The 20,199-nt window shown below is 42.2% G+C and overlaps 1 protein-coding gene across 1 annotated transcript in view; it reads left to right on the forward strand.

Moving 5' to 3' along the window:
• Positions 1 to 20,199, forward strand: part of LOC120052381 (calcium-dependent secretion activator 2-like) — a 245,685-nt gene that overhangs the window by 154,721 nt on the left and 70,765 nt on the right. Inside the window, exons 13-17 of the mRNA XM_038999251.1 lie at positions 2,156 to 2,343; positions 8,839 to 8,940; positions 12,532 to 12,595; positions 12,769 to 12,892; positions 13,099 to 13,199. Of these exons, the coding sequence (XP_038855179.1) occupies positions 2,156 to 2,343; positions 8,839 to 8,940; positions 12,532 to 12,595; positions 12,769 to 12,892; positions 13,099 to 13,199 (579 nt within the window). The remainder of the gene's footprint in view (positions 1 to 2,155; positions 2,344 to 8,838; positions 8,941 to 12,531; positions 12,596 to 12,768; positions 12,893 to 13,098; positions 13,200 to 20,199) is intronic.

Raw genomic sequence — 20,199 nt, forward strand, 5'->3', positions numbered from 1 at the left:
AGAGAGAGGGAGATAGGGGGGGGAACGAAACGAAAGAGAGAGCGGGAGATAGGGGGGGGGGAACGAACGAGAGAGAGGGAGATGAGGGGGACGAACGAACGAACGAAAGAGAGGGAGATAGGGGGGGGGGGAACGAAACGAACGAGGAGAAGGGAGATAGGGGGGGGGGGAACGAAACGAACGAGAGAGAGGGAGATAGGGGGGGGACATATGAACGAGAGAGAAAGGGAGATAGGGGGGGGGAACGAACGAGAGAGAGAGGTTGGGATGGGGGGACTATCGAGAGAGAGCGGGAGGAACGAATGAATGAAAGAGAGAGGGGGGAACAAACGAAAGAGAGGGGAGAAGGAAAGAGACAGAGAGTTGGGGAATGAACGAAAGAGACAGAGAGTTGGGGAATGAACGAAAGAGACAGAGAGTTGGGGAATGAACGAAAGAGACAGAGAGTTGGGGAATGAACGAAAGAGACAGAGAGTTGGGGAATGAACGAAAGAGACAGAGAGTTGGGGAATGAACGAAAGAGACAGAGAGTTGGGGAATGAACGAAAGAGACAGAGAGTTGGGGAATGAACGAAAGAGACAGAGAGTTGGGGAATGAACGAAAGAGACAGAGAGTTGGGGAATGAACGATAGAAAGAGGGAGAGAGAGAATGACTAACTAAAGGAGGAGTTAAAGGGAGAATTAGAGAAGTAGAAGCGACAGAGAGAGAGAAAAGGACGTGTGGTGAAGTCAGGTCATTTCCAACTCACTTAGTGAAGCTATGTTTTATTGACTGTACAAAGAGTCTCTGACAGTACATTAAGACATGAAGGAGTCCTATTCTCTCCAGGATTGAAATCTCTGACCCAGTCCCTATCAGAATGTCTCAAGAAGTAGGTTGCTTTTATTTGCAGTATGAGGAAGACCAAGAATTGGAGCCCGTTATCATTTGTATCCATTGACTCTAAATCTCAAGACAAATAGAAAGATTTATTCTGCCTTCCATTTAAGTATCAAGTGCAAATTTAATGTGGAAATAGAAAGGATTCAGAGTGACAGATTTGTAGGGCACAGTATTGCACATGTCTGGGTCGCTCCCAGGTCAACCATCGCCACCCGAAGAGTCACGGTTGCCATGCCAGGGATCTATTGGCGTCGTTATGGGCGACTGCTTGGCGGAGGTGCTAATTTGTTAATATTCCTTCCGAGAGGCGTCTTAATTAGGATTAAGATTCATGCCTAATTTAGTTATTATGCGCAGGATGAATGAACTAATGAACGTTCCAAGATTTCAGATCACTTCCTACTTCGAGTGAATTTATTATTATTTTAATTTTTTGGGTGAATTAATTGTTGGCGGGTTAACCTTGCTCTCATTTGTTTAATCATTGGAAATAGTCTGGGATTTTCTCTAACAGCTTATTGCAGAGGGTCTATATTTACAGTGATAATGGAGAGTAAAAAACTTAAAACATAATCATCAGAATATATATTTTTTCAACAAAAGTAAAGGATCTTGATCAACTTTGTAATGTCTTAAACCAAATGGAAACTGTGTAGAAATAATGGACCTCCATTTATAGTCTCTTCTCTCTGTCCAGCTTGCTAACAGTAATCGAAATGAAAGCTTAACAGTCAGGGAGTTTAGAAAATTCCAAAAGCAATAGATGGAGGGATATTTTTTTGCTGAGTTTGATGGCAAGGAAATATAATACATTTTAAGTGCGGCAATCTGGGCCTTGGTGAAGACTGAATGTGGCCTGCGGTGAAACAGTTTGACACCCCTGATTTATATAAATCAAAAACATCTAGTTTCCAATCAATGTTGGCACAGAAGGCGTATCTATGGCCCGTGGTTTGGTCAAACGGTAATGTCTCCTCCACGGAACCATATACAATCCCCCCGCGGTGGGTGTCCCGCTTCCATCCCCACTTCAGCACTCTGCATTTCTCATCCCTCTATTCATTTGCTCCCATCTTTTCACAAATAAAATCAAAATACTTAAGGAGTTCAAAATTCCATCCTCCTTTAAAAATAAAAGAAGCTGTAATTATCTATTTGGGGGTTTTTTCTCCACAGATTCCGGCAGACCATCCTGTTAGAGACCATCAGTGGCAGGCATCCCGATAAGTAAAAACGATCCTCTCTAGCCTTTCCTCTGTTTGTGTCCACAGGGATGGTTCAGTCCAGGTCAGGTGTTTGTGCTAGATGAGTACTGCGCCCGCTACGGTGTGAGGGGCTGCCACCGCCACCTCAGCTACCTCCGGGACCTGATGGACTACTCTGAGAACAACACCCTGGTCGACCCCACCCTTCTACATTACAGCTATGCCTTCTGTGCCTCCCACATCCATGGCAATAGGTACATACATCAAAAGCTCCACAAATTAGTTAAGTGTTGTATTAAAGCAACTACAGATTTTTGCTTTTACTGTTTGCCGAACTGAAATGTTGTCTTCGGAGCTCAGATGGTAATTGTCAAGATGATTTTTTAAAATCTATAACCAGTGAAAAAACTCTGAAAAGACTCAGTGAAACTGGTTGAATCAACGTTGTTTCCACGTCATTTCAACCCCAAAAATGTAATGTGATGGTGTGGAATCAACATGGAAAACTGATTGGGTTTTCAGAAAGTCATCAACGGTAGGGAGAGGAATTTTGTCTTTTTTTCACACAACTTTTAACCTAAATCCAATGAAATGGTGACATTTTTTTGTTGATTTCACGTTAGTTTCAACTCAACCAAACTGATGTCTGTACCTGGTGGGAATCTTGTTCACACTCTTCCATTCATTGCCCCTATAGGCTGTCATACACCCATAGAAAAGCTTGTATACTTTTTATTTCACATTTCAGAAATCAAGGAATCAGAAATATTTAGGTAAAAGAGAAACTGTGGGGTTTTGTGTGATGTAAAGGCGAGTCCTGCAAAGGGACTTGATAATACCACAATAGTAACCACCCACCCAGGTTGGCTCTTTCATTGTCTATTTTTCATTTCTCCATTCTTTGAGAAAGAGGGAGAACGTGTACGGAGTCTCTGCATACAAATGATCACTTAGCTGTTAACTCTGCATCGGAGCGTAGTATAATTAGAAAATAAATACAGGTTCTATATCAGTTTTTAATAGGTTGATAATTGTTCCCTTTTCGTCCTCCATGTTTTCTTGTTATTTATTTTTCTTTGGTTTATCATTATTCATATCTGCACACAATTTCTGAAACTATATATGTTTGAGGGTTGATGTTTAGATTTAACCAAATATCCAAGGTTTTTACACAGAGAAAAATGTTCACGACCACCAAATAATTATAATGAAATATAATAATATTTTCTGGGCATGAGTTGGTACAGTACTTTTGTCAAAAGCACGTCATTTGTTTCTTGTATTTAGTCTGCTATGAGCAGTATGCCTTGGCCACTTGTCGGCTTAACAGCTCCACTCGATCCTTCTTACTTAAGGCATCCGCATGCTTCCCATTATGATTACATTTTGTGACATTGTTGTTTGTTTTCATCTTTGGACAAGGGTTTTTTCGGCTTTTCATGCACACATTTTTTCCTGAGGTAAGACGAAGTTCGTAGGCGAAGTCTACGCCCCTTCGTCAGTGATTGGTCAACAGTAGGGATTCTTCAATAAAGTGTTTGTTGTCATTCAACGAGACAACTACTTTTCATGCACATTTTTTCACTTGAGAAATACTGCACCAAACATCTTGGATGTAAAATTCCATGACTAAGACCTCTGCAAAAACTTCTAAATGGATTTCAGATTTCTTGAGTTACTGTATCTAGGAAGTGTATACTGACTACTGTGTCTCAAGATGGACTAACAGTGCTATTACTGCTTTTTCCTCGTATTTCAAGCGAAGGTATTTTAAGGGATTATGGGAGGCACAGCCGAGTTCTGCTAGGAGCAGTATGTAGACGCCTTTACGGCTATTAGTTTCCCACTTACCTCAAATAACCCCATGCTTGACTTCCCCTGTGATAAATGCTAATATATGTGCTTTCTCTCTTTGTTGAGTAATTTAGCCAATTAGAGAACGTAATGATTAGCCTCTGTGTAATCACCATGTATAAACAGGGGAGATTGCTGGAACTGGCTTTTTGTCAGTTGGAGTTCTAATTTGAATAATTGATGCCTATTCAGTGCTCTGATGCTGCCAGAAAGGTTGTGGAAGGGAGTGGAAGGTGGCATCGGGTAGCGTGAGGCCACAGACTGAGATGGAGGTAGCTTTATGGAACAGCCTTATGCAATCTGTAACTTACTTGTCTTTGTAAACAAAAAGGGGTGGGTCTTGGCGAATGTAACATTTATTTTAAATTATATAAAACAATCTGTCAGATCTGCCGTATACAAAACCCATGCCTTTTCCTTGTGATGTGTGGGTGCACCCTGGCATTTTGGGGTTAGCCTTTGCACTTTGAGAACAAAAGTTGTCAATGAACTGGTTGAGTGTACCATTTCCTTTTCAGAGCTGTCATAGGTTAGCTGTCATAGGTTAGATGCTGTTGCACAAAGTACATTTCCGCCTGTACATTTCCCTTTACGTAGTCTTTTATAATCACACTCTTTGTACAATGGTTGTGAAAGGGGCTTGTGATTTCTGGAAAAAGGTGTTCCTTGAAAAGGGGACACTTGCTAACTTTGACAACTTTTTGTGGATCATTGGTTTTGATTGACAGATGACGAAAGAGTGGACTCATTGAGCTTTGCCACCAACTTGAGTCTGTGCAGGTGTGGCTTGCATCTTCATGGAGACGGGTGTGTTTGGGAGCGGAGCACGGTTACAGCAGCCCATGGCAAAGGGAGCGAAAGGGCAGCACTGTGAGCCGTGTTAACAGTGACAGCGGACACATCTTCTGCTCACCTCCTTCTCACCTGTCACTTCCTATCCCCCGCTTCTATCCCCCGGCTCTCATTGGCTCGGAATGTGACCGGAGCTTTTACTTCTGCCACTCCGACTCCTCATGCCACCCATCCCCTGTCTCTCCTAACTGTCAGCCTTGTCTGATCCCCATGCTGCTAAAGGTAGGTGACATGCACACGGTGCCCTGCCACGTGTGGCCGCCGACTCACCATCAGATGACGCCCACTCCTTCGGATGTGATTTACCCAGACATCCGGAGGTTTGGAGCGTGGTCGAAGACGACAGTCATCACTTACAGATGAGCCGTATCCACTGTAAACACCCTGACATGAAACTACAGATGTCCCAACAAGACTGCAGTAACCTACAGCCCCATCCTGGAGCCTGTTAACCCTTTGTGAGTGGGGGTCAGCGTTTAGCCCCAACTCAAACATGCTTGCTTCATTAAGCATCAACAATGCGTCTGCCCTCGACAAGCTGTCGCACTGCGCCCAGCTCTGACGTGTGCAGCCAAGCATGACAGGAAGTTTGATTGGTTTTGATAGCAGTCTGAGAAAAGCTACTGCGGGAAAGCCAGTTACAAGCACAGGGGTTCTACTTGAGATTTTAATGGCCTATCAAGGTATTTTCAATTTGGCCTGTTGCCAACTTTTTGGTGTTAACAAGGCAGGCTTTGAGTGCTCGTATCCTTGCAACACTTTGAATGTTACAAGGATAGCAACATAGAGATGGTATGTATCAGAGGACTGAACAACTGAAGTGACAGTCTGTTCTTTGTCGGACTCCATACCACAAAACTGTCAGTATTGATCAATCATGCAATCTGATGTTTTGCTTGTGTTAACGTGTCTATATTTGTATAAGGCATTTTGACTTTGCTAAATGAACAGATTCCTTATCTTTGTTTATCTTATCTTTGAATTTGAGCAACTGGTCAGCTCACAGGACCTATGGGCTGGGGCCTATGGGCTCGGGGCTATGGGCTGGGGCCTATGGGCTGGGGCCTATGGGCTGGGACTAAGGCCTAGTGCAGGGATCATCTAGATTCAGCCACTGGACAATTTATTTTCTTGAGGGATGGTTGTGGTGCCAGAACACTAATTGGAAATAATTTGTAGACTGCAAAAAGCCCAAACAGATATATATTTAAATAAAACATAATAATTTAAAACCTTGCTTACATTTGTATATGATCACGTGTCTCTCTCTTATGGGTGGGTATACTTGGGAACAGAGTTCTAAAATTTGTATTACTTGGAGCTGATTTCCTGGTGTTTTTACAGTATTTTATGTCCAACAATGAAAATTATAAATAATAAAATAATATACAGTACCAGTCAAAGTTTGGACACACCTACTCATTCAATGGTTTTTCTGTATTTGTACCATTTTCTACATTGTAGATTAATAGTGAAGACATCAAACTAGGAAATAACACAAAGTGTTCATCAAATGTATATTTGATATTCTTCAAAGTAGCCACCCTATCTATGCCTTGATGACAACTTTGCACACGCTTGGCATTCTCTCAACCAGCTTCACCTGGAATGCTTTTCCAACAGTCTTGAAAGAGTTCCACATATGCTGAGCACTTGTTGACTGCTTTTCCTTCACTCTGCAGTCCAACTCATCTCAATTGGGTTGAGGTCGGGAGATTGTGGAGGCTACGTCATCTAATGCAGCACTCCATCACTTTCTTGGTCAAATAGCCCTTACACAGCCTGGAGGTGTGTTGGCTCATTGTCCTGTGGAAAAACAAATAATAGTCCCACTAAGCGCAAACCAGATGGGATGGCATATTGCTGCAGAATGCGGTGGTAGCCATGCTGATTAAGGGTGCCTTGATGTCTAAATAAATCACTGACTGTGCCACCAGCAAAGCACCACCACACCTTCTCCTCAATGCTTTACGGTAGGGACCACACATGCGGAGATCATCCGTTCACCAACTCTGCGTCTCACAAAGACACAGCGGTTGGAACAAAAAATGTCAAATTTGGACTCATCAGACCAAAGGACAGATTTCCAACAGTCTAGTCCATTGCTCGTGTTTCTTGGCCCAAGCAAATCTCTTCTTCTTATTGGTGTCCTTTAGGTAGTGCTTTCTTTGCAGAAATTCGACCATGAAGGCCTGATTCAGGCAGTCTCCTTTGAACAGTTGATGTTGAGATATGTCTGTTACTTGAACTCTGCGAAGCATTTATTTGGGCTGCAATCTGAGGTGCAGTTAACTCTAAATAACTTATCCTCTGCAGCAGGTAACTGGGTCTTCCTTTCCTGTGGCTGTCCTCATGAGAGCCAGTATCATCATCAGCGCTTGATGGTTTTTGCAACTGCACTTGAAGAAACTTTCAATAGTAAAAATAAAGAAAAACCCTTGAATGAGTACTGTATGTTTTTTTGTTTAGTTTTTTTTGCTAAAACCACCCGCGGGACAAATTCGCTGTTGGGGAACCCTGACCTAGTGTATGGCCAAAGGATGGGGAGGGAGGGAGGGCTGCTTTACATGGCCCTTATATCTTCATCTGGACGTTTGGGCTGGAGTGTGAGAGATGAACAGAACAAGAAATCCACTCCCTTTTTACCATGACATGAAAGAAAATGTCCTTGCCATCCCATGAGTGAGCATACTCGCCCACCCCTCCTAGCACTATCCTTTTTGTGTGTTCCTTTGGGATTAGCTGGTGCTTGTTAAAGGGGGTGGCAGCAGGGGGGGAGTTAATGAATTGACGGATTTAAGGAACAAGTAGTCCTTACAAATGCTGTTGTGAAGAGAGGGCTGTTTTTCATTGTAGAGCGGGGCCTTTTGGGGATTGAACGGAGAGCAGTTGAAGTGAAGGCCTGATGTTCAGACACAATACACTACAAGCTTTTCATTGTCACTCCATTTCTTGAGATTCTTTTTTATAGAGTCCTTTATGACAGCTAAATACTTTTTTACGTTTCTAATGTGAGGTTTATTATTTTACTCTAAAACCAGACACATTTTGGATAGGATGGTTTACACTCATATTTATTCTAGAATTACCTTAGTTAGCTTTTTTTGTAACCCTCTTGGCAGAGTAAACAACACGCAAACAATTTGTAAATGCTTCATAACTAAATTGCAATTCACAATTCAGTTTCTCTGCTTCAACTTCAAGTCAAATCAAATGGTATTAGTCACATGCGCCGAATACAACAGGTGTGGTAGACCTTACAGTGAAATGCTTACTTACAAGCCCTTAACGAACAATGCAGTTTTAAGAAAAATAAGTGTTAAAGTATTTACTCAAATAAACTGAAGTAAAAAAATAGTCACATATTGTTGCAGATACATCTCATTCTTCCCTGCTAGAGGCTAATACATAATGTTCAGGGGCTCACTGCATACGCTTTTATAAGCACAACTCATTAACACAGACAACCTCACCCCCTCCTCTCAGCGAAAGCGAGTGTTGTTTTGAGGCAGCGCTTTTTTTCTTTCAGTTGAAAGAAGCCCAGGAAGTCAAGGTTAGCAGTCCGGGTAGTGATTGCATTTTCTTCTCTTTCCCCAGAGAGCCTATTAATGGGAAGGCAAGCAGAGAATGGAAGCTTTACAAACATTAAAGTGGCAATCTGTGATTGCTACATCCATTTGTTGACTTTTAAATGAATGATATATAGCCATTGATTCTTGAAAAATATAACTTAAATGAGCAACTGTCCAACCCCATCAGAACCCAAAATATAAGCTTTTTTTTTTTTTTCATTGTAAACTATGTCATTCTAAACACAGACTGTATATTTTCAAAACATGGTTAAAACTATCATTTTGATTTCATGGATGGTCAGTCCTTGCATCCATAGCCCCGTCTATGAATTTCAGAGTGGTTACTTTACTCCAGCCCCATCCCTCAGCTGTTTACCAAAAAAGGTGGTGGGGTGGCCGCTTTGTTGTTGTTTGAACTGCAGATTTTCCCTATAATGAAATGCTCATCAAATATTTCTGGTTTTTTTTCAGGCCGGATGGAATAGGCACAGTCACTGAGGAAGAGAGAGAACAGTTTGAGGACATAAGAAGCCGTCTCCTGAGTCTATTGGACAACCAGATCATCCATTTTAGGTACTACTTCCTCTACGATTGACATGATTACAAACAATGGTATGTAGGCTTCATTTGTCAGTAATACACTAGTAACTGAGTATAATAAAAACCTTCCAAACATTTAAACCCCTAAGGTATAATTAGCATAATAAAACAATCCCTATAAATCTGTCAGTTTAAGCTAGAGATGTTTTTTCACAAAATCACAATCGCCTCTAGCGTCCGAATGGTTTAGTCTACAAACTATTATGACCCCTCTATGGAAAGTGTCTTGGGACTTGTCTGAAGTCGGTGCAGCCGATCTGCCAACTTCTGTCTGTAGCGTCCAAACTATTTGGGCTACACACTACAGTACATGTCGGTTGTTTTGCTCTAGGACGCCCACAGGCCTCAACACTCGTCTGAAGGTCCCCCGGTACCAGTTGAAAACATTATGGAAGTGTATATGGAGATTGTTTGGTGCCAAAAATAAGGGGTTAAATACACATCAAAAATAATGTTTCCTGATCTAAGATACACAGTACCAGTCAAAAGTTTGGACACACCTACTCATTAAAGGGTTTTTCTTTATTTTTACTGTTTTCTACATTGTAGAATAGTAGTGAATACATCCAAACTATGACAATAACACATATGGAATCATGTAGTAACCAAAAAAGTGTTAAACAAATCAAAATATGTATTTTATTTGAGATTCTTCAAAGTAGCCACCCTTTGCCTTGATGACAGCTTTGCACGCTCTTGGCATTCTCTCAACCAGCTTCATGAGGTAGTCACCTGTGGAATGCATTTCAGGTGTGCCTTGTTAAACATTCATTTGTGGAGTTTCTTTCATTAATGCATTTGAATCAGTTGTGTTGTGACAAGGTAGGGTTGATATACAGAAGATAGCCCTATTTGGTAAAAGACCAAGTCCATATTATGGCAAGAACAGCTCAAATAAGCAAAAAGAAACAACAGTCCATCATTACTTTAAGACATGAAGGTCAGTCAATGCGGAGTATTTCAAGAACTTTTAAAGTTTCTTCTAGTGCAGTCGCGAAGACCATCAAGTGCTATGATGAAGCTGGCTCTCATGAGGACCGCCACAGGAAAGGAAGACCCAGAGTTACCTCTGCTGTCGAGGATAAGTTCATTAGAGTTACCAGCCTCAGCAATTGCAGCCCAAATAAATGCTTCACAGAGTTCAAGTAACAGACACATCTCAACATCAACTGTTCAGAGGAGACTGCGTGAATCAGGCCTTCGTGGTTGAATTGCTGCAAAGAAACGACTACTAAAGGACACCAATAAGAAGAAAAGACTTGCTTGGGCCAAGAAACATGAGCAATGGACATTAGACCGTTGGAAATCTGTCCTTTGGTCTGATCAGTACAAATTTGAGATTTTGGTTCCAACTGCTGTGTCTTTGTGAGATGCAGAGTAGGTGAACGGAAAATCTCTGCATGTGTGGTTCCCGCCGTGAAGCATGGAGGAGGCGGTGTGATGGTGTGGGGTGCTTTTCTGGTGACACTGTCAGTGATTTATTTACTTAACCAGCATGGCTACCACAGCATTCTGCAACAATATGCCATCCCATCTGGTTTGCGCTTAGTGGGACTGTCATTTGTTTTTCAACAGGACAATGACCCAACACACCTCCAGGCTGTATAAGGCTATTTGACCAAGAAGGAAAGTGATGGAGTGCTGCGTCAGATGACCTGTCCTCCACAATCTCCCGAACTTAACCCAATTGAGATGGTTTGGGATGAGTTGGATTGCAGAGTGAAGGAAAAGCAGCCAACAAGTGCTCAGCATATGTGGGAACTCCTTCAAGACAGTTGGAAAAGCATTCCAGGTGAAACTGGTTGAGAGAATGCCAAGAGTGTGCAAACCTGTTATCAAGGCAAAGGGTGGCTACTTTGAAAAATATCAAATGTAAAATATATTTTGATTTGTTTAACACTTTTTTGGTTACTACATGATTCCATATGTGTTATTTCATAGTTTTGATGCATTCACTATTATTCATTTAAACATTTAAAAATAAAAACTTGAATGAGTAGGTGTGTCAACTTATGCCTGGAAGTGTAGTACAGACACTTCAGAACAAACTTCCTTAATATTTTTTTATGGGGGACTATCTGTTATTCAATGCGTTTGTACGTGCTAATAGCAGTAAGGCTAAATAAACATTTCAATCTAATCATTTTGTTCTATATTTTATTGCGGTACTTCATGGAGTCTTAAAATTCTAAATCAAACTGCAAAATGACCCTTGGTATGATCTTAAAACATTTCCAATTAGCTTAGTAGAACCCCTCCAGGGCTTAGACTGTTTAGTGCCAAAAATAAGGGGTAAAATACAACAACAACAAATGACACTTCAGAACAAACTTCCTTTAGATTTGTTGGGGGGACTACCTATTGTTTCCATGTAGTGAATCATTATTCAATGTGTTTGTATGGGCTAATAGCAGTAAGGCCAAAAATAATTTTTCGTCAAATAACCCCTCCCCTGGCTTAGACATTGCTTAGACTCTTATGGGTTAAACAGGTGCAAAATGGTGTATATTGGATTCTTGGTCCTCCCTACATCTGTGAGCTGCTATTCACCATTATTGCCTTGTATGGCCTTATTGTCAGGGCCATTGACACAGATCCAGACCTTGAAGGATGGTTTGTTCAATGAACTTGCCCCATTCATATCCCTGAACTTTGGCATTTCAAACCCCTTCATCCCTGTGAAGGGCCCTCCATCTGGCCCCAAGGAGGAGAGAGGGTGGATGGGGACACGGAGTCTGTAGAGGGCTGTTGAAAGCAGCGGGAGTCATTAACAACACTCCTCAACGAGAGGCTAATGGCAGTAAACAATAGCCTAGACAATTTTGTGATTATGCTGATCAGCAGCAAACAGGAGCAGGGTGCGTGTAGTTTGTTTAGGATTAAAGGGGAACACAGCGAAGTTGTATAAGGGCTATAAGAGTCGTTTGGTAATTCCTCACCATGTACTAAGAAGGGACATGTTTGGTAGCGAACACCTCAAATCCACTTAAAATATGATATCCACATTTAGGAGTGATGTTGTCCGGTAGTTCAGCTTGTTACCAGTCAAGAGGACCAGAGTCCCCAGAGAATGTGTGGTCATGGGCATGGGGTATTTATTGCTAATGTATGTATTGGCTGGTGCAATCAAATGTAATTTCCCTCTCGGGGATTAATAAAGCACTATCTTAATTTATCCTATTTGCCTCCCACTTCTGACCACTACTTTGTTGAGACTTCATCACCCACAGTGTAACCTACATATTTGTGCCGATCAGTGTTTTATCCGTAGTCAATAGATGGCTGTCCTGCATTATGTTGTGTAATGCCTTCCTTTCATGCATTAAAGGACAAATCCACCCAAAAACTCTTTTGGTATTTGTTTCATTAGTTCATTGTTGACATAGTCCCAAAATATTTTGCTTGTCAGCAATCAAGTTTTCAAAATATGTAACTTTCAAAATACAGAAATCATCCCCGGATGATGATATGATGCAAAATGCAGTTAAGCATTCCCACAGACACATCCTTGTTCTTAAAAAATGATGGTGTAGATGCACTGTCCGCTCACACTTGTGTCCACAGGTACTGTTTCCCCTTTGGCCGACCAGATGGTGCCCTCAAAGCGACGCTCTCCCTGCTAGAAAGGGTATGTTTTGCTGAAAAAGTTGGCCTATTGTTATTCTTTGAGTCTACAAGTCTCTGCATTCCGTTATTCATACTGCAGACAATAATGTGTTGGGTTATCCTTGTGATCTTCCACTAAAATCAGGTTTTGGGTCAGTCTTGTAAGGAACAAGAAGTGTGTTTTGTGGATTCTAGGTTTTGATGAAGGACATTACCACTCCGGTTCCTCCTGAGGAGATGAAGAAGATGGTCAAAAAATGTCTGGAGAAAGCTGCCCTTATCAACTACTCCCAGCTGACCCATTACGCTCAGATCGAGGGTGTGTGCAAGACCGGCTCACACGTGGTGATATTACTGTGTCGTATTTCACTGTCATGTCTCTGTGTCTGGGCTTTGTTCAAGTATATGCACATGATGTTGGTTTGTCAGTGTTCTTAATGGAGTATACTGGGTGGCGTTAGTGTTTTAGTGTATCTGTGTGCTGGTGTCACAGTGCTGGCATGTTTGTGTGTGCTAATGTTACAGCTGATGCTCAGGCTGCCCCGGAGAAGAGATTGGAGGACATGATGCGACTGGGAGAACTTTGTATTGAGGTCCTGCAGCAGAATGATGAGCACCATTCCGAGGTAGGACCATTCTGCCATACTAATGGTGTCACCCCTACCACACACAAACACACTATCACCGTTACAAACTCAATGTGCACCAGGGTTGGGGTCGATTCTGAATTGAGTTGCAAATTTTTCATAATTCTAATTCAAATCTTGAATTTAACATTAATTGGCCACATCTCACAGGAAGCGTACTTTGAATTAAAGGAGGTAGAATCTTATTTAATAAAATTCTAATGGCATATTTATTCTATCAGCATGTAATGTTTTTGACATCATGTATGTTTACCACCACCATGTAGCATAAGGTTGAAACATTTAATTTTCATAAAACACTCATTCTCCTAAAACAATTTTAAATAATGACAGTGGTCTGGAAATATTCTAATGTCATGTTGTGGGTTGTCAGTAATAGTTAATATACCACAGCATTGTTAAATACTTGTTTCTGATTGGCTAGAAGGGCATCCACAACGGTCTAAGGCACTGCATCTCAGTGCAAGAGGCATCACTACAGTCCCTGGTTCGATTCCAGGCTGTATCACATCCGGCCGTGAGTGGGAGCCCCATAGGGCGGCGCACAATTGGCCCAGCTTCATCCGGGTTTGGCCGAGGTAGGCCGTCATTGTAAATAGGAATTTGTTCTTAATTGACTTGCCAAGTTAAATAATGGTTACATTTTAAAAATACAAAATAATTCCAGAGTTTGCATTACATTTAGATATGTTTTTAAATCAGATATATTTATTTTTCCTAGAATGCATTAGATCAAACACTGAAGTATGGAAGAGAACAATCTAACATCTCATGACGAAGTAAAAATACTGTTTGACATCTTTGAGTTATAATCAAACTAATATTTGAAATGGTATGTGTATTCTTTGCATTAATGATGTGACATATCCTTTTGATAAAATATTTGTCAAATGAATGAGACTCTTGTTTCACATCTCAGTTGAATAGCTTTGAGTAAAATTCTACTTCAATTCAAATTCTGCTTCCTATGGTGGGATGTGGTCAATTAAAATGTTAAATTCAGAAATTCCGAATTGACCCCAACCCTGATGTGCACAGAGCAGTTGCATCACAACACTTAGAACACTGTACTCAATCACAGTATAAGTCACAAAACATCATATACAGATCAGAAATAAAGTATTTTAAGAATAGTTGCAGTATTTCCTTCATGAAAACTGTCACTAATCTTAGCAAAGCGTGCCTTTCAAGATTTCAGAAGACCACATCTCATAGGAAGCAGAATTTGAATTGAAGTAGAATTTTACTCGAAGCTATTCAACTGAGATTCAACTAATAATATGCATATCTTATCTCCTGGCGATGAGTAACTGGCAGTTGAATTTGGGTATGTTTTTCATCCAAACGTGAAAATGCTGCCCCCTACCCTAGAGAAGTTAAGAACAAATTATTATTTACAATGATGACAAAAGGCAAAAGGCCACCTGCGGGGACGGGGGCTGGGATTAAAAAATAATAAAAATATTGGACAAAACACACATCACGACAAGAGTGACGCCACAACACTACATAAAAAGAGACCTAAGACAACAACATGGTAGCGGCACAACATGGTAGCAGCACAAAACATGGCACAAACATTATTAGGCACAGACAACAGCACAAAGGGCAAGAAGGTAGAGACAACAATACATCATGCGAAGCAGCCACAACTGGCAGTAAGAGTGTCCATGATTGAGTCTTTGAATTAAGAGATGTCGATAAAACTGTCCAGTTTGAGTGTTTGTTGCAGCTCTTTCCAGTCGCTAGCTGCAGCGAACTGAAAAGAAGAGTGACCTAGGGATGTGTGTGCTTTGGGGACCTTTAACAGAATGTGACTGGCAGAACGGGTGTTGTATGTGGAGGATGAGGGCTGCAGTAGGAATCTCAGATATGGGGGAGTGAGGCCTAAGAGGGTTTTATAAATAAGCATCAACCAGTGGGTCTTGCATTGGGTATACAGAGATGACCAGTTGACAGAGGAGTATAGAGTGCAGTGATGTGGCCTATAAGGAGCATTAGTGGCAAATCTGATGGCCGAATGGTAAAGAACATCTAGCTCGAGAGCGATCTATAAATTACTTATCCATAATATAGCATGGGTAGGATGGTCATCTGAATCAGGGTTACTTTGGCAGCTGGGGTGAAAGAGGAACGATTACAATAGAGGGAACCAAGTCTAGATTTAACTTTAGCCTGCAGCTTTGATATGTGCTGAGAAAAGGATGTTGTACTGTCTAGCCGTACTTGTATCAGGTGACTACCTCAAGCTCTAAACCCTCAGAAGTAGTAATCACACCGGTGGGGAGAGGGTCATTCTTCATACCAAACCACAGAACAAGGTTAAGGGCAGAGGAAGCTTTTTGGACATTAAGAAAGCTTTGCTGTAGAGCTTTTAACACAACATCCAGGGAGGGGTCAGCTGAGTATGAGATTGTATCATCTGCATATAAATGGATGAGAGAGCTTCCTACTGCCTGAGCAATGTTGTTGATGTAAATTGAGAAGCGCGTGGGGCCTAGGATCAAGCCTTGGGGTATTCCCTTGGTGATGGGCAGTGGCTGAAACAGCAGATGTTCTTGACTTTATACACTGCACTCTTTGAGAGGGGTAGAGCTATTTGTTTCTATCCTGGGTCTGTGTTGGCAGCTGTGTGCCAAAGTGGAAGATGACACATCAAGTGCCAACACTGTAGTAAAGTCTTGGCAGGCAGAGATTAAAACAACGCCCACAGCCCATACGCACAGGTCGCTCTTATGGTACAGTGTAAAACTGCTCAATCGTAGGTGTTGAGACGTCCACAAACAACACATATACAGTGCATTCAGAAAGTATTCAGACCCCTTGACTTTTTCCACCATTTGTTACGTTACAGCCTTATTCTAAAATTGATTAAATGTATTGTTTCCCTCATCAATCTACACACAATACCCCCAAAATGACAAAGCAAAAATGAGCTCAGTTGCATCCTGTTTCCATTGATCATCCTTGAGATGTTTATACAACTTGAATTTACCACGGGTGCACTCTAATCAATTGATCTGACATGACTTGGAAAGGCACACACCTGTCTATATAAGGTCCCACAGTTGACAGTGCATGTCAGAGCAAAAACCAAGCCATGAGGTTGAAGGAATTGTCCGTAGAGCTCAGACAAGATTGTATCAAGGCACACATGTGGGGAAGGGTACCAAAAAATGTCTGCAGCATTGAAGGTCCCCAAGAACACAGTGGCCTCCATCTATCTTAAATGGAAGAAGTTTGGAACCACCAAGTCTCCCTTGGTGGTTCCAAACACCAAGACTCTTCCTTTGGCTGGGCTGGCTACCCAGCCAAACTGAGCAATCAGGGGAGAAGGGCCTTGGTCAGGGAGGTGACCAAGAACCCGATGGTCACTCTGACAGAGCTCCAGAGTTCCTCTGTGGAGATGAGCGAACCTTCCAGATGGACAACCATCTCTACAGCACTCCACCAATCAGGCATTTATGGTAGAGTGGCCAAACGGAAGCCACTCTTCAGTAAAAGGCACATGACAGCCCGCTTGGAGTTTGCCAAAAGGCACCTAAAGTCTCTCAGACCATGAAAAACAAGATTCTCTGGTCTGATGAAACCAAGATTAAACTCTTTGGCTTGGATGCCAAGCGTCACGTCTGGAGGAAACCTGGCACCATCCCTACAGTGAAGCATGGTGGTGGCAGCATCATTCTGTGGGGATGTTTTTCAGCAGCAGGGCCTGGGAGACTATTCAGTATCGAGGGAAAGATGAACGGAGCAAAGTACAGAGAGATCCTTGATGAAAACCTGCTCCAGAGCGCTCAGGACCTAAGACTGGGGCGAAGGTTCACCTTCCAACAGGACAATGACCCTAAGCACACAGCCAAGACAACACAGGAGTGGCTTCGGGACATGTCTCTGAATGTCCTTGAATGGCCCAGCCAGAGCCCGGACTTGAACCCAATCTAACATCTCTGGAGAGACCTGAAAATAGCTGTGCAGAGATGCTCCCCATCTAACCTGACAGAGCTTGAGAGGATCTTCAGAGAAGAATGGCAGAAACCGCCCAAATACAGGTGTGCCCAGCTTGTGGTGTCATACCCAAGAAGATTCGAGGCTGTAATCGCTGCCGAGGGTAAAGGGTCTGAATACTTATGTAAAATAACAATATTGTCTAAAAGCCTGTTTTTGCCTTGTCATTATGGGGATTGTGTGTAGATTGATTTGGGGGGAAAATACACTTTAATCAATTTTAGAATAAGGCTGTAACATAACAAAATGTGGAAAAATCAAAGGGTCTGAAAACTATCCGCATGCACTGTACTTGTCTAATAAGTGTCAGTGTGGCTTCAGACATCTGTTTCTGAGTGACAGCGCTATTTATAAGTGGCTGCAAATCTGTGGCTGTCATCACCACAAATGAGACATGGTCCTTTTGTAGTTGGAGGCTGGCGCTGGAGTTTTAGCGGGAGGACGGTCACGTTAGCGCGTCCATCACGCTGTCAAATGTAAAATGTTTCCATGTTTTCAGCATGTGTGGAAATCAAATTACCCTTTGCAGTTTTCACTTGGTATAAAATACTAAAAAGAGACCCTCACTTTCTCTAATGTCTTTCACTTTCCCTCTTCTTCTGATATGAATTGGAAAGGGAAGAGAGGTAAGTGTTTCTTACGAAAACTCTAGCTGTGTGTCTGTCATGTCCATCAAATTGTGTTACGTCCCAAAGCCTGTCAACATCTGTCAGTCATACAGTATACCACTCTTCACTCATACCCTGTCAAGCTCTGTTCATGGTTTTCATTGAGGAGATGGTTGATACTGAGTCATCAACAGTCATTAAGGTGCAATGTGGTGGATCCACGACAGGTTGTGGTCCTGGTGGACTGCAGAATATTTGTTTCCCATGATACCAAATTCTGCCCTTTTGGGTATCTAAGGATTCAGGTTTTGGGGTGATTTATTGTACCCAAATGTTGCTACAATTCAGTGTTTCTTGACATGCATCTGTATCGTTTGCCCTTGCTTTCAGTCATATACCTTACATTTTTATTCCTCCATCTTTCTCTGAATCTCACTTAGAGACAGCATGTTGTGAGTTCATTCCTGCAGTTATGTGAGGATGCCTGTTGGTGTGAATTGAGGGGGTTGGTGATAGGTAACGAATCGTGTGGCGCAAAGGCACTCTTTTTAATTGTGTTGATTTGCACAGAGCGCTGAAAAGGCACATCTGAAAAGGATGATAACGGCCCTCAAGGCCAGATATAGCGATGGGACATACACCTTTTCTGACCGCCAGCCTAGTGTTTTATCTGCCGCAAGCGCCCACTAACACACACACACACACACACACACACACACACACACACACACACACACACACACACACACACACACACACACACACACACACACACACACACACACACACACACACACACACACACATACAGACGGACACATACAGACGGACACACAGGAACAACGACCTTCAATCACTGTCACATTCCCCCCCATGCTTCATTGGGCTCTTTGCACTTTTCTCTCTCCTCACATGGCGACCACTGAGTAGGGTAGGAAGCATCTCTTTTGGGTGGGCACGTAGACAATGGAGTCATGAAAAGCAACTGCGGCTCTGCTAAATGTCCCATTGACTTAGAGCCAAGAACATGACTTTGTCAAGCTCCATTATGACCTAAAATCTCCTATACTAACTTCCTGGATATGACCTCAAATCTCCTATACTAACTTCGTAGATATGACCTAAAATCTCCTATACTAACTTCCTGGATATGACCTCGAATCTCCTATACTAACTTCGTAGATATGACCTAAAATCTCATATACTAACTTCCTTGAAAGATGGTGTCGTACACAATATTGACACAAACAAAACATACCAGTATGTAGTCACGTTGACACACCGCAACAATAGTCAAGGACCAGTCAGAACTTTAAGCAAAGATTGTATTCAATAATCACTGTAAATGATTGGGTTTGTAACTACAGTACATGTATAATGGCTAGTCCCACCAAGACATGAAAAGAGAGTTTGAGTGCACATCCATCTTTTGAACCTTTTCTTCTTTTGTGTGATATACACTGAACAAATATATAAACGCAACATGTAAAGTGTTGGACCATGTTTCATGAACTGAAATAAAAGATCCCAGAAGTTTCCCATACACACACAAAGCTTATTTCTCAAAAATGTTGTACAGAAATGTGTTTACATCCCTGTTAGAGAGCGTTTATTTGTTGCCAAGATAATCCCATTCACCTGACAGGTGTGACATATGAAGAAGCTGATTAAACAGCATGATCATTACACAGGTTCAACGTGTACAGGGGACAAGAAAGGCCACTCTAAAATGTGCTGTTTTGTCAGACAACACAATGCCACAGATGTCTCAAGTTTTGAGGGAGTGTGTAATTGGCATGCTGACTGCAGGAATGTCCACCAGAGCTGTTGCCAGAGAATTGAACGTTAAGCTGCCTCCAATGTCGTTATAGAGAATTTGGCAATACGTCCAACCGACCTCACAACCCCAGACCAGGTATAACCATGCCAGACCAGGTCCTCCACATCCGGCTTCTTCACCTGTGGGATCATCCGAGAACAGCCACCCGGACAGCTGATGAAACTGTGGTTTTGCAAAACCGAAGAATTTCTGCACAAACTGTCAGATACCGTCTCAGGGAGGCTTATCTGCATGCTTGTCGTCCTCACCAGGGTCTTGACCTGACTGCAGTTTGGTGTCGTAACAGACTTCAGTGGGCAAATTCTCACCTTTGATGGCCACTGGCAAGCTGGAGTAGTGTGCTCTTCATGGATGAATCCCAGTTCCAACTGTACCGGGCAGATGGCAGACAGCATGAATGGCGTTGTGTGGGCGAGCGGATTGCTGATGTCGGCGTTGTGAACAGAGTGCCTGCTCCGTGGTGGTGGGGTTAACGTATTGGGCAGGCGTAATCTACGGACAACTAACACAATTGCATTTTATAGAT

The sequence above is a fragment of the Salvelinus namaycush genome, chromosome 8, assembly GCF_016432855.1.
Source record: "Salvelinus namaycush isolate Seneca chromosome 8, SaNama_1.0, whole genome shotgun sequence".
Classification (NCBI taxonomy): domain Eukaryota; kingdom Metazoa; phylum Chordata; class Actinopteri; order Salmoniformes; family Salmonidae; genus Salvelinus; species Salvelinus namaycush.